The 12,085-nt window shown below is 47.3% G+C and overlaps 1 protein-coding gene and 1 long non-coding RNA gene across 4 annotated transcripts; one reads left to right on the top strand and one right to left on the bottom strand.

Moving 5' to 3' along the window:
• Positions 1–2,054: 2,054 nt before the first annotated feature.
• Positions 2,055–11,335, bottom strand: LOC117097504 (serine/threonine-protein kinase Sgk1). 3 transcript variants are annotated; one of them, XM_033235404.1, is made up of 12 exons: positions 11,097–11,335; positions 7,916–7,991; positions 7,405–7,480; positions 6,848–6,952; positions 6,342–6,425; positions 6,091–6,222; positions 5,730–5,842; positions 4,951–5,074; positions 4,399–4,494; positions 3,833–3,988; positions 3,636–3,725; positions 2,055–3,247 (listed from the first exon to the last, which is right to left on the bottom strand). In XM_033235404.1, exons 1-12 carry the CDS (start codon positions 11,128–11,130, stop codon positions 3,080–3,082), a joined length of 1,254 nt encoding a protein of 417 aa, XP_033091295.1. In that variant the 5' UTR covers positions 11,131–11,335; the 3' UTR covers positions 2,055–3,079. The 3 variants fall into 3 exon arrangements, with proteins under 3 accessions (XP_033091295.1, XP_033091293.1, XP_033091294.1); XM_033235402.1 differs by lacking the exon at positions 11,097–11,335 and adding an exon at positions 8,969–9,416; XM_033235403.1 differs by lacking the exon at positions 11,097–11,335 and adding an exon at positions 8,134–8,287 and having other exon boundaries at positions 2,059–3,247.
• LOC117097505 lies at positions 6,434–6,956 on the top strand. The gene is made up of 2 exons (XR_004442971.1): positions 6,434–6,501; positions 6,813–6,956. It is a non-coding gene; the product is annotated as an uncharacterized LOC117097505 (long non-coding RNA).
• Positions 11,336–12,085: the final 750 nt, after the last annotated feature.

Below are 12,085 nucleotides of genomic sequence, written 5' to 3'. Positions count from 1 at the left end.
CCTCTGTACACACATTATTTGACAGCACAGTGCTTAGTAAATATTTGTCATTTGTTTATTGATCTCTTGTTCTTTCTTGACTTCCCTGTTCTTGCCCTGTTCTCTTCCCACCCACTTGTGCTTGATCTTATCTCCCATCTGGGTGACAATGTTTGGGTCTCCTGTGGCACCTTTCGATTCTGGAGAAACACAATTCAGATCTTCTATGTGAAATGATGGACTATAATCCAATAAACCAGACTTCTACCTTCAAAAGATAAAAAAAAAAAAGCTTTGTAACTCGTAACTGGCCCATCTGAGTTATCTGTAATTAGACTGCAGATTCCTAAGCCCAGTTGAACTGTGTTCAGATGAAAATGAGATTTAAGCACTTTTTGTTCAAGGAGGAATTCATAACTTATTGAGAATAAGAATGAGGGGGAATATGCAATGAGTCTCTATGAGGGGGAACATGCAATGAGTCTAATATGCCGGCATCAATCTTTACTAGGAAAATACATGCTTTGGACTCTTATTTGTCAACTGGCCCGGGTAGGGAATTGAACACGTAGCTAGTGCCTGTAGAGCAGTAAGTCAACTGCAGAGCATGACCTGTGGCAAAAAGCTATTGACTCCCTTTCATCTTCTTCCTTCATCAGAGTATGAGGGAGAAGAACTCAGTTATCTCTGAACACCTGTTTGGCCCTTGGAAACCCTGTGGGGTAGGTGAGGGGGACTAAGATAAAGTGAGGTGAGACTCAGAAGCAAGGATAAGAGGAAAAAAGCTCACAGCTTTCCCTTGGGGAAATCCCTGCGCAAACTGGAAGGTCAGGGTAGCGGGGGCGCAGCAGGCCTGGAGGGGGTTTGTGCAATTTAGGCAGCAGCAACATCAACTGTTTGGGGATTCCCTGATTATTTGTTAGATATTTGTGTGGAAGGCCTACAAGAGTGAAAAAGTCCAAATACTTTGGACTCAAGATCTCCTAGGATGGTGCCACCTTGCTTTCTCCCGCAGAGCACATCACAGTGGGGTGAGCTCTAGGAGTGGGCTCTGCCACGCAGCCCCAGAGCCAGAGCCTGCTGGGCCCTTAGGGTGCTAAGTAGACACTGGCTCAAGAGACTTCAGTCCAAGCCAGGGATGAGCTCCTTCAGGGTCACTTTACTGAGCCCACTGTGGACTTGGGTCAACTCCCGGTACTCTCAGAAACCAGATATCCAGCCAGTCAGCTTTTTGGGAACATATCCACTTACTTAAAACATTCTCCCCAGCACTTTGGGGAGGCGAGGCAGCAGATCACTTGAGGCCAGGGGTTTGAGACCAACCTGGCCCACATGGTAAAACCCCAGCTCTACTAAAATACAAAAATCAGCCAGGCATGGTGGTGCATGACTATAGTCCCAGATACTCAGGAGCCTGAGGTGGGGGAATCACTTGAACCCGGGAGGCGGAAGCTGCAGTGAACCAAGATCACACCACTGCACTCCAGCCTGGGAGACAGGAAGACCTTGTCTCAAAAAAGGAAAAAAAAAAATCTCACGCTCTTGAGTGGCATTCTCCTAAACTTCAGAGACTATTTCTCAATTTCCATTTCAACAAACTGCTTTAAGTCAGCCTTCATCAGGCTCTGGAAGGGCAAAGAGTTGTCTGCTTTGTCCACTACAATATCCTGAGCACTCAGAATAGAGCTCAGCCCAGAGCAGGCTTTCAAATATTCTGGAAAGAATTACCTGTTACTGAAGACAAGCCAAATGTCAGGACAAATAGTCCAACTTCACAGGACAGGCAATAAATACAGGAAGCATTACTTCATAGCCATCCTTGCAAGATGAGTAAATTGCAAAGGATTTCTTTGGATGGATTTATGAATGACAGATACCATAAAATGCTGCTAAAAAGGCCTGGAATCTAGGTTGGCTCTAAGACCATCCTACACTCCCCTGGAGTCAGAAACCACTGCTGTTGGGAACAAACCACTAAGCTGGAAATTACAGCAGGATTTTCATGGTTTTCAATTTTAAACTAACCCATCATTGCCCCCTTAACCAAAATATACAAAATAATACATGACACAATATATGTAAATATTTTTCAAGGTTTTATTGCAAACCAAAATCAGTTTATCACACACAAAAAAAGTTGTGTGATGGGAGGAGGGAAGGATTGTACATATTATAACCATGTTAATTACAGTACATTAAAATGGTGGTTTACATTACAAATAAGCCTGTCAGTTTAAATATACTAGTGTTATAACCCAATGTACAGACTTTCTTTGTACAATACATACAATTATCAGGAATGCAAAAAAAAAAACCAACCATAAATAATGCCCATTTTACAGGTGACATTTTAAACAATGAAAAACACCAGCGGCTCTGACTGACAACTGGGGCATTGGTCCATAAAAACCCTTTCTAAAAATAGAAATATTTGTAGCAGCAATGCTTTCTTTAAGCATCTGAATGAGTCATTGCAAGACCATTTCAATAAATTTTAATTATTAACCATATCTTACAAAAAAGTCTACACATAAATTTATCTTCCAAATATGGAAGAAACAAACAATGTCCCACGTTGTAGTGTCCTGCAAGTGTCACATTGATGCTTATAACAAAATCCATCTGTGATCAGGCATACCACACTCACACAACTGTTCACACAGCATATCCACAAGGGAAAATAAAGAACTGCAACACTCTGCGATAGGAAAAGCTTTGGAGCTAACACAATCTCTTCAAAAAAGGCACATTTCATAATATTCATCATCACAGCCTAGAGAGACCTGCAGGAGACCTTTCTTAGAACAGCGTCCGCCTTCTAACGCAACTCCTGCCTCTGTCTAAGGCGGCACTCTAATGCTCGTTTCAGAGATAGCACCACGTTGGAAGGAAGAATAAAAATGCAAACCTCATGAGCTCACTGAGGAGGATGTGCTCTTCAAAAAGCTTCCAGCGAACAGTGTGCAGTAAGATTGCTAAGCTTCCAGACATGTGCAAATTCTCTTGTAACATGTCCTGTCAGCTGGCGGCTCCACCAAAAGGCTAACTAAAACATTCAGAAACACACATAAAACCCTTTAAAACCAAGCCCTAACAGCGTTCAGAGGAAAGAGTCCGTGGGAGGTGCGTAGGAAAAGCCTAGGAAAGCCTCGGCAGCTTCCTTGACGCTGGCTGTGACGAGGATGCTGTCGGGGGACTTGCCAATGGAATTGGGGACAGGCTCTTCAGTAAACTCAGGGTCAAAGTGCCGCAGGTCATTAGGCCCACTCTGTGACGGGAAGGGAAAAACACGCTTGTCAAGAACTCACACTGTACACAGGACAGGGAAATCCTGAGCAGGCTTTACCTACCAAGTTTAAGTCTTACATCAACTTCCATAATCACCCATTTCAAGCACAAAATCTCAAAAGGCTACACACAGTTTAAACATAAGAATAACATTCATTTTTTGCCTTTTGATGCTTTTATTGATAAATGTGCTTAAAAATTATGGGAGCCTTGTTGGGACACAAACATGTACTTTTTATGTAGGAAAAATAATGGGTTTATGGAGAAAATATCTGCCAATGTATTCCTTCCAACCCTCCCCCAGACAATCCTGAATTAAAAGAAATGCCCTTTGGGCTTCACTGTACTTAGAAGAGACAGATACTCACCACATTTGGGTTAAAAGGGGGAGTAATCTTCTTATTAATGAGATCATCCCAGTTAATTAGTGAGAAGAAGACATGACTCTTAATCTCCATCTGTTGATAAGAAACCCAAGATTAATTTAGACAGGTGCATTCAATAAGGGCAGGGAGGTCTAGTGCATGTCCCCGCTGGCCCAGGAGAACAGGAAAACATCACTCACAAAGTCATCTTTGGCTCCCAGCCGCTTTGTCCTATCCTTCTGCAGGAGGCCCTCCAGGAGGTGTCTTGCGGAATTTGTAATATTTGGTTTCAACTGGAGGGGCTTGTTCAGAATGTTGTCATACATTTCAGCTGTGTTTCGGCTATAAAAAGGAGGCTGAAAGAAGGGGAAAATTACTTTAGACTTAATTGGAAGTTTTGTATGGCATATATTACCAGCAGAGAAAAAGATGTAAACTGCAATAAATACTAGGCTCGATTTGAGAAACTCTGCCGACCTCGATGCCTTCTTTTCCCTTGCTATTTAAGTGTCTACTTTGCAATGTTAATAAGCGGTAGCTTCTCACCACCACACAGGTTAAGTGTGGTCCTATCTAGTAAAATGTGAAATGCACAAAATAACTAGGTAAGCGATTATTCTTATGACATATAAAATGACCAATATGCCTCTTAGCTGCATTGATAAGCCTACTGATAAGGGCAAGACACAATGGCCAAGCATGGGCTGTGTGAAGACAATACTGTAGGGAGCAGGCAGTGTTCCATGCTCTCCAAAGTGCCACTCACCAAGCCATACAGCATCTCATACAAGACGGCTCCCAGGCACCACCAGTCCACGGTCCTGTCATAAGGCTGCTTATGAAGCACCTCAGGTGCGAGATACTGAAAGACAGACCAGGGAAACAAGAGATCAGAACGTGTGAAAGCAGGCAATCCCACAACCACACATTTAGTTTGAAAAAGCTAAGAGATCCAGAGCCAGCTTGGAAGATACATATCTTTAGATTCCTTCCTGATAAAACTGCTGGACTTCTTGAGGGTGACTGGCTACCTATGTGTACTAACATTTAGGAAATTGCTGGGCACTTGGTATCTCTTACTTGGAGATTTAGAAAATTTTTATGATGCAGATCTTACAAACAGCTACTTTTCAGTAAACAACAGAAAGCCTTGGGATTTCTCTTGCTACATCAAACAGCAAATGTATTTTATTTGCACTGAATTGTACTAAGTAATTTCTGAAAGGAGTTTACTCTTCTTGGTACTTCAAGGCATGATTGTACATCTCTCTCCTGGAAGGCGGGGCTAAACCAGGCACCAAACCAAGAGGGCGCCTACCTCCGGCGTGCCACAGAAGGTGGATGTTGTGCTGTTGTGTTCAATGTTCTCCTTGCAGAGTCCGAAGTCAGTAAGGACAATGTGTCCCTGTGAATCTAGCAAAATATTCTCTGGTTTTAAGTCTCTGTAAAAAAGTGAATAGAAAAGTAGTTGCACAAGTTAATTTCACTTCCTAAGATATCCTCTTAAAGATAATTGCTAAACGTATTAGAGGCATTTTAGGTTCACTGTAGTTGTATAGTGAAGAAAAAAGGGAGCCTTGTTCTCATCTATTCTGGATTAGGCACAATCCTACTTGGCTGGTTCCCCCTTGGCACAAAGTCAAGCCAGCTCACGTGCTAGGGGATCTGGTTTTAGGCAACCAAGTTGCACATAAACACAAATTATTTTAAGGCCCTATGAAAGAGCCAGTGCTACGTCTCCTTTATACCCAAACAGGTAGCCTTAAGAGCTCTTAGGCTGGCCGGGCGCGGTGGCTCAAGCCTGTAATCCCAGCACTTTGGGAGGCCGAGACGGGCGGATCACGAGGTCAGGAGATCGAGACCATCCTGGCTAACCCGGTGACACCCCGTCTCTACTCAAAAAATACAAAAAACTAGCCGGGTGAGCTGGCGGGCGCCTGTAGTCCCAGCTACTGGGGAGGCTGAGGCAGGAGAATGGCGTAGGTCTGGGAGGCAGAGCTTGCAGTGAGCTGAGATCTGGCCACTGCACTCCAGCCTGGGGGACAGAGCAAGACTCCGTCTCAAAAAAAAAAAAAAAAAAAGAGCTCTCAGGCTTACCTATAAACGATGTTCAGTGAGTGCAGGTAGCCCAAGGCACTGGCTATTTCAGCAGCATAGAAACGAGCCCGTGGTTCCAGGAAGCAGCGTTCCCTCTGGAGATGGTAGAACAACTGCGAGAGACAGAACAAAGTCAGACTGGGTTGCAAATGAACTTAATTAGTTTTGACATATACAGCAAAAGCACAACTGCAGGAAGCAGCCCCAAGTAATCTATTAACTATAAACCTGATAGGTTGAAGAAAATGCTAATTCTGGTAACATTCTCCCCACCAAGTATCTCTGAAAACTTCCTTCTCAAACTAAAACAAAGCAGGCTGTGCAGAGACACTAAGAGTTGACTTCTATTCCCTCTGCTCACCTCTCCACCATTAATGTAGTCTAGGACAAAGTACAATTTGTCAGCAGTCTGGAAAGAGAAGTGAAGGCCCACCAGGAAAGGGTGCTTCACATTCTTCAGCAGAACATTCCGCTCCGACATAATATGCTTCTCCTAGGAAAATGACAATTCAGATTTAGTGGCATATTTCAACTTGGCACCAAAATTCCAAGATCAAGATTATTCAAGGAGTGTCTACCTCCAACACCAACCTCATCAAGCACATCTCATACCTCTTTCTTTTTCAGGATTGCTTTCTTCTGTAAAACTTTGACTGCATAGAACACTTCTTCTGCCTTGTGTCTTGCTAGAAGTACCTGAAATTTCAATTTAAAAAAAATCATTTTTCTGTCCTCATCCAGGGAGAATGTAAAATGAGGACACGAAGAAAGTGTACCACGGGCCGGGCGCGGTGGCTCAAGCCTGTAATCCCAGCACTTTGGGAGGCCGAGACGGGCGGATCACGAGGTCAGGAGATCGAGACCATCCTGGCTAACACGGTGAAACCCCGTCTCTACTAAAAACTACAAAAAACTAGCCGGGCGACGTGGCGGCGCCTGTAGTCCCAGCTACTCGGGAGGCTGAGGCAGGAGAATGGCGGGAACCCAGGAGGCAGAGCTTGCAGTGAGCTGAGATCCGGCCACAGCACTCCAGCCTGGGTGACAGAGCGAGACTCCGTCTCAAAAAAAAAAAAAAAAAAAAAGAAAGTGTACCAAAAGATCTTCAGATTTGAAATTACCTTTCCAAAACTGCCCTTCCCAATCACTTTCAAGAAGTGAAAGTCAGATGGTTTAGCATGAGGATTGGACGATGGGCCAAGGTTGATTTGCTGAGAAGGACTTGGCTAGGAAAAAAAGAAAAGGATTTCTTTTAATATCATTGCTTCAAAGGAAGACATCTATAATATAAACGATGTAGAAGATGTTACATCTACAAATGACTGAGGCACATGACCATACATCTATCTATAAACATTCAAAACTACATTTCATCACAAGTCATTTCAAATGAGTATGGAAACTGCACACAATCATGTTGTTTTTGACAGATAAAACCTTTTTATGAAATATGCCTTTTAAAATAATCCACTTTGGAGGTAAAATACGCCCACGAAAAAATAAAATAATACTGACTGAATACTTAAATATTTGTTATCACTTGTTATGCCATAAAGTAATGAAGCATTCCTGCTTTGATACTAAATTCTAGAAATGCTGTTTTAAACCATTAATGCAGGAATACTAACTGACTCCCTTACAGTTCTCCACAGGGGCACTGCACATGGAAAATACTTACTGGAGGAGAAGGGTTGGCATTCATAAGCTCAGGCTCCTGAGGTTGGGAGATTTTCAAGATGGACTGAACTTCAGGGCTGCCAGGAATAAAGGGCACGATTTAGAATCCAGCTCGCCACTAGGGGGCACACCAACATCAAAAGTCAGTTTCTGGCTCTACCGTCTTCTGCCCGGATAATTCGGTGTTTAAACTGAAAATACCCCATATATTACTCAGTTAAAGAAAATAATAAACCCCGTTAAATACAGAAATAAGGATTGTTGTTCATGGAGAAAGGGCGTGAATTCGGCCGACACGAACCATTTATCTTACAACTCCAGTTCAAGCCAAATCAGCAAATTAACTTTAATGCTTAAAATGTGTCTAATATATTAAAATTTAAGGAGAAAACAGATTCCCACCCCAGAAGAAGTCTTCGCCTTCCCGATAAACGCCGTGATGAGAATGTTTACTGCTGGCAAATTCAAACCAGACTAGTTATTCTTATTTCCTCAAATCCCATCAAACTTACTGTTTGCATGCATAGGAGTTATTGGCAATCTTCTGAATAAAGTCGTTCAGGCCCATCCTCCTTTGCTTCATGAAAGCTGTGGATTAACGAGGAGAAAGAAACGTTTAGACGGCTTCATAACGTCCGGAGCCACATACACTAATCTGATCCCGGACTTTTCAAAAAATTTCCACTCTGAGTCTCCTGGAGCAGAAGTCCTGCCAGATTCCTGCACTCACCGATGAGAATGGCCACCATGCCCCTCATCCTGGAGTAAGTGAGGGTGCCCTTAGCTGCCTCGGTTTTCACCGTCATCACCACCGCAGGGAGACAGGAAGACGTTAGCGCTCGGAGACCGGCTCGGTGTATGCTGCGCCGGGCCGCGCGCTCGAGCTTATAGGCGAGGCACCGCCGCGGGGGCGGGGCCTGCGCGACAATGAGAAGCGGCCCCGCCCTTCGCCTCGCCCCTCCCTCCGCCCCGACCGCCTCGCGGTTTGCTGGCAGCCGCGCTGCCTGCGGCGGGCGGTTCTGAACCCATTGAGAGGGTGAGCCCCGGGCAGGGGCGCGACGACCGTCCGGGGAGGGCCTGGCGCGGGGCCGTTATCAGCCTCCATCGGCCCCCGGGGCAGGAGAGAGGGAAAGCGCTGACGGAGGGCGCGGGGAGGGCCGGAGAGCCCGGGGTAGTTTTCCACCTCTCATTTATTCCGCCGCCCGAGAAAGCCGGGGTCGCAGCGCCGAGGCGCTTCCCGGCGGGTGCGCGGCGGCCACGGTGGCTTCGCTCACTCCCTCCCTGCAGATTCCCTTTCCCTGGCCTGGCGCCGTCCTGCGGCCGGACCCCCACCTCCCGCCCAGCCCAAGCTGACGGTGCGCGCCACCCTCTGGGGTTTATCTCTGGGGCGCAGGGCGAAGCGCGCGACCTTGCCTGCCAGGTCCTCCCGTTCCCGCCGCCGGGACCCCGGCTCCCAGAACTCCGACGAAAGCCTGCCCCTGCCGACGAGCCTGCGAGCCGGGCAGGAGCCGAGCCGCTCTGGGGAAGTGAGCCAAGTCCCCAGCGGGGCAGGCGACCGCGCTTACCCAGTCCGCTCAGCAGGAAGGACTCGCTCCTTTTCTGCGCATCGGCCCTCTTTTTGTGGCGGGGCCGCAGCAGGGACTCGAGCCGGGCCCTAGCCAGCGCGCCCTGCATCTCCCCCATGGGCAGCGGGCGGCGGGGCGCACGGCAGGCGAGAGCGACCGGCGAGCACTGACGTTTCCTTGAAGGAGCCGCCGTGACTCAGGCCGGGCAAGATTTCCTGCCCCGAGTCCCAAAACAAACAAATGGCCCTTGTGCACGGTCGGGTCGCTTCCGAAAACGCCTTTTTTGTGCTTTTGGCCAAAACCAAGCAAGGCTGAAAAATCCCAGAACTTGGAAGAGGAGGAAGGAAGGAAAGAAAGAGGGAAGGGGGGGAGGGAGAGGTCAGGAATGTGCAGGGGAGGGGGCGGAAATAAAAGTCGTCTCTGCTCTAAAGGAAAAAGTACAATCTGCATTTCACTTTTTTTTTTCTAAAGTAATCTCTGAGAACATTTTGTCCGTTCCGCATGTAATTTTTTTCCTTGCATTTTTAATCTCTGTCATGCCAAGAACACGTGAGGAGGTAACAAGCGAAGGGAGGAGGTAGCTTTGCCCGGGGACCGACCTGGCGTGACCTGGGCATCCTCGATTCCTCTATGGGGCCTGCTTCTCTCCCGCTCTCCCACCTGAAAACCCTGCAGGTCACGATACGTGGTCTTAAAATCATCCCTACTGCTCCCTGGGTTTAACTCAAGGCTGCCCCAGGGCTTGTCTTAATTTTGCCACTTCGCTCTTTCTCTCGAGTCCCACAGAAACTGTGACTTTATCCTGAAAGATTAGCCGGGTGACCCTGCTGCAGAAGGCAGGGCAGGGAAGGGAGGGAAGCTGGAGGCGGCGGCCCGGGCTCTGCAGAGCAGCGATGCCGGTGCCTTCCAGTAACCCCGCGACTGGGGGATGTCTGGGAGCCGCAGGCTGACCGCCGGCGCGGCGGGGACGTGAGCCAGTGCTGGCCGGGAAGCCACGAGCACAGCGATTGGGCACAGAGCAGGCTGTTACAAGTTACCACTATTCGCAGGGCCAGGTACCTGGCGCTCGCTGTTGCTGTCTGCGGTGGCTGCCCTGCCATGACCTCTTGCTGCCAAGGGCTCTGCCATTTTAAAGTTGCCTACTGGATCTGGCACAGTCCCGAAATACCAGCTGTCAAACCAGGAATAGCGTGTGAAACGCCTTTTCCTTGGTCTTGGGCAGGGGTTTGTTTTGCAGGCAAAACCACCCCCACTTGCCCTAAAGTGATCTCTAGTCTCAACTGCTTTTTGGTTTGCTTTGTTGCAACAGTCCCAAACCGAGAGAAGAGAAACACACATTCTCTTTTTCTGGAGTCTGGCTGGGAACGTTTTCTTAGTGCCCACACTTAAAAAAAAAGCACTTACTGGGGACGGGCTCAGTGGCTCAGCTCACACCTGTAATCCCAGCACTTTGGGAGGCCGAGGCGGGTGATCACGAGGCCAAGAGATTGAGACCATCCTGGCTAACACGGAGAAACTCCTTGTCTACTAAAAATAGAAAAATTAGCCAGGCGTGGTGGTGTGCGCCTATAGTCCCAGCTACTCGGGATGCTGAGGCAGGAGAATCGCTTGAACCCGGGAGGAGGAGGTTGCCGTGAGCCGAGATCGTGCCACTGCACTCCAGCCTGGCAACAGTGCCAGACTCGTCTCAAAAAATAAAAATAAAAATAAAATAAAATAAAGCACTTGCTAGTACCTGAAATTGACATGCCAACCTAAAGCAATGTTTAGGCAATTTCAAATCACAGTAACTGGCCTATGTCTGCTTCCTTTTGCACGGAATCGTCATAGAATATGACTTTGTTATTGCCAATACTACCCATACGTCATGTCCCACCATTCAACTAGCCTAGCCCACCCTAGCCCTGCTCCCACCTGGTTCCTTCCCCTGTTGAGGGGGCAAATTGTGCTCAGGCTGTCCAGAAACATCAACCTGCACACAGACTTTTGCATGTTTTTTTTCAAACATTAAATTAAGAAACCTACAACCAGAGACCCTCTCCTACACCCCACCTTATGTGCCTTCCCCATGTCAAGTAACCCCAAATCCTCTGAAGCATCTGCAAAATATAGTACTGTAAGTACGAACCTTTCAAAGGGGATTTTATAGCTGCTTCTTTCATTCTTCGGGTTGCCCAAGGATATGCAGGTTGGGGATTACTTCTGGAGGCTGGAGGTAGAGCTCAGTTATGGCTGAAGTAGGCCTCCCTGCTACATGCCTCTGATAAGCTGGAAGCTCTGGGATGACATGAGAGCACGAGCCAGAGGCGGCTATCCCTGTTCTGTTATGAACCCCACTTTATATCAAGGCAATTTAAATACAGGAAGGGAGCAAGCTGCAAAGTTCAACCCTGGGCCATTTATTCTCCCCATTGCAACATCACTCAGAAAATTACAGTCATCAGCGTCCTAGCTTTATTACACCCCCAGCACGACACACAAGAAATATAACTTAACTGATTATCCTCACAAATCAGTCCAGAAAAAATTCAAAACACATGCACAGGGTTCATTTTCTCAAAGAGGCTCTGTGGCATGCATTCCGGGAGGAACGTGGAATTCAAGTCGGAAGGCTCTACGCGGAATAGAGAATAGATGCAACCCTATGATTTGTGGTTGGAAAAGAAAGGGAACGTCTGATGTGCTCCTTCCTCCCCTACCCTAATGTTCAGCACTTGGAGACGGATGGTCGGCTAAACTTATCATTTAACAGAGAGAATCAAGTTGTTGAGACTGGCTTTTCTTCCAACCGGATACCTGATGGGTGGAGCAGGCGCCCCCTGTTCTGTCCCAGCAACCTAATAAGACTTCCGAACAGGAAGGTGACACACGGCGGAGGGGTGCTTGGGGGGAGGGGGAGACGGGGGAACTGTTTGTGACGCGCGCCTGTTAACACTGCACAGACTTTAGGTTGCCCTGTAGCTGCTATTCAAACGCTTGATCTGTCCTTCCTTCCTGTCGCCAGCCTCTTTCTTTGGTCCAGATAGTCCTCCTACTGGGAGGAATCCGGCCCCTTTCCTCTTACTCCCTGGTGGCGAAGTGCTCAGAGTAGCCTCGCGAACTGTTTGTAAATGCAAC

This window comes from Trachypithecus francoisi, unplaced genomic scaffold (assembly GCF_009764315.1).
Source record: "Trachypithecus francoisi isolate TF-2019V2 unplaced genomic scaffold, Tfra_2.0 Lachesis_group15, whole genome shotgun sequence".
NCBI classification, from domain to species: domain Eukaryota; kingdom Metazoa; phylum Chordata; class Mammalia; order Primates; family Cercopithecidae; genus Trachypithecus; species Trachypithecus francoisi.
This window is presented reverse-complemented; position numbering and strand designations above follow the sequence as displayed.

Excerpts from the sequence above, each read along its gene's own strand:
- LOC117097504 (XM_033235402.1), bottom strand. The coding sequence starts at position 9,086 with ATGGGGGAGATGCAGGGCGCGCTGGCTAGGGCCCGGCTCGAGTCCCTG. Across the intron at positions 7,992-8,968 it reads CTTCCTGCTGAGCGGACTGG|CTTTCATGAAGCAAAGGAGG; the intron begins GTAAGCGCGGTC and ends GTTAATCCACAG. Across the intron at positions 7,481-7,915 it reads AACTCCTATGCATGCAAACA|CCCTGAAGTTCAGTCCATCT; the intron begins GTAAGTTTGATG and ends TATTCCTGGCAG.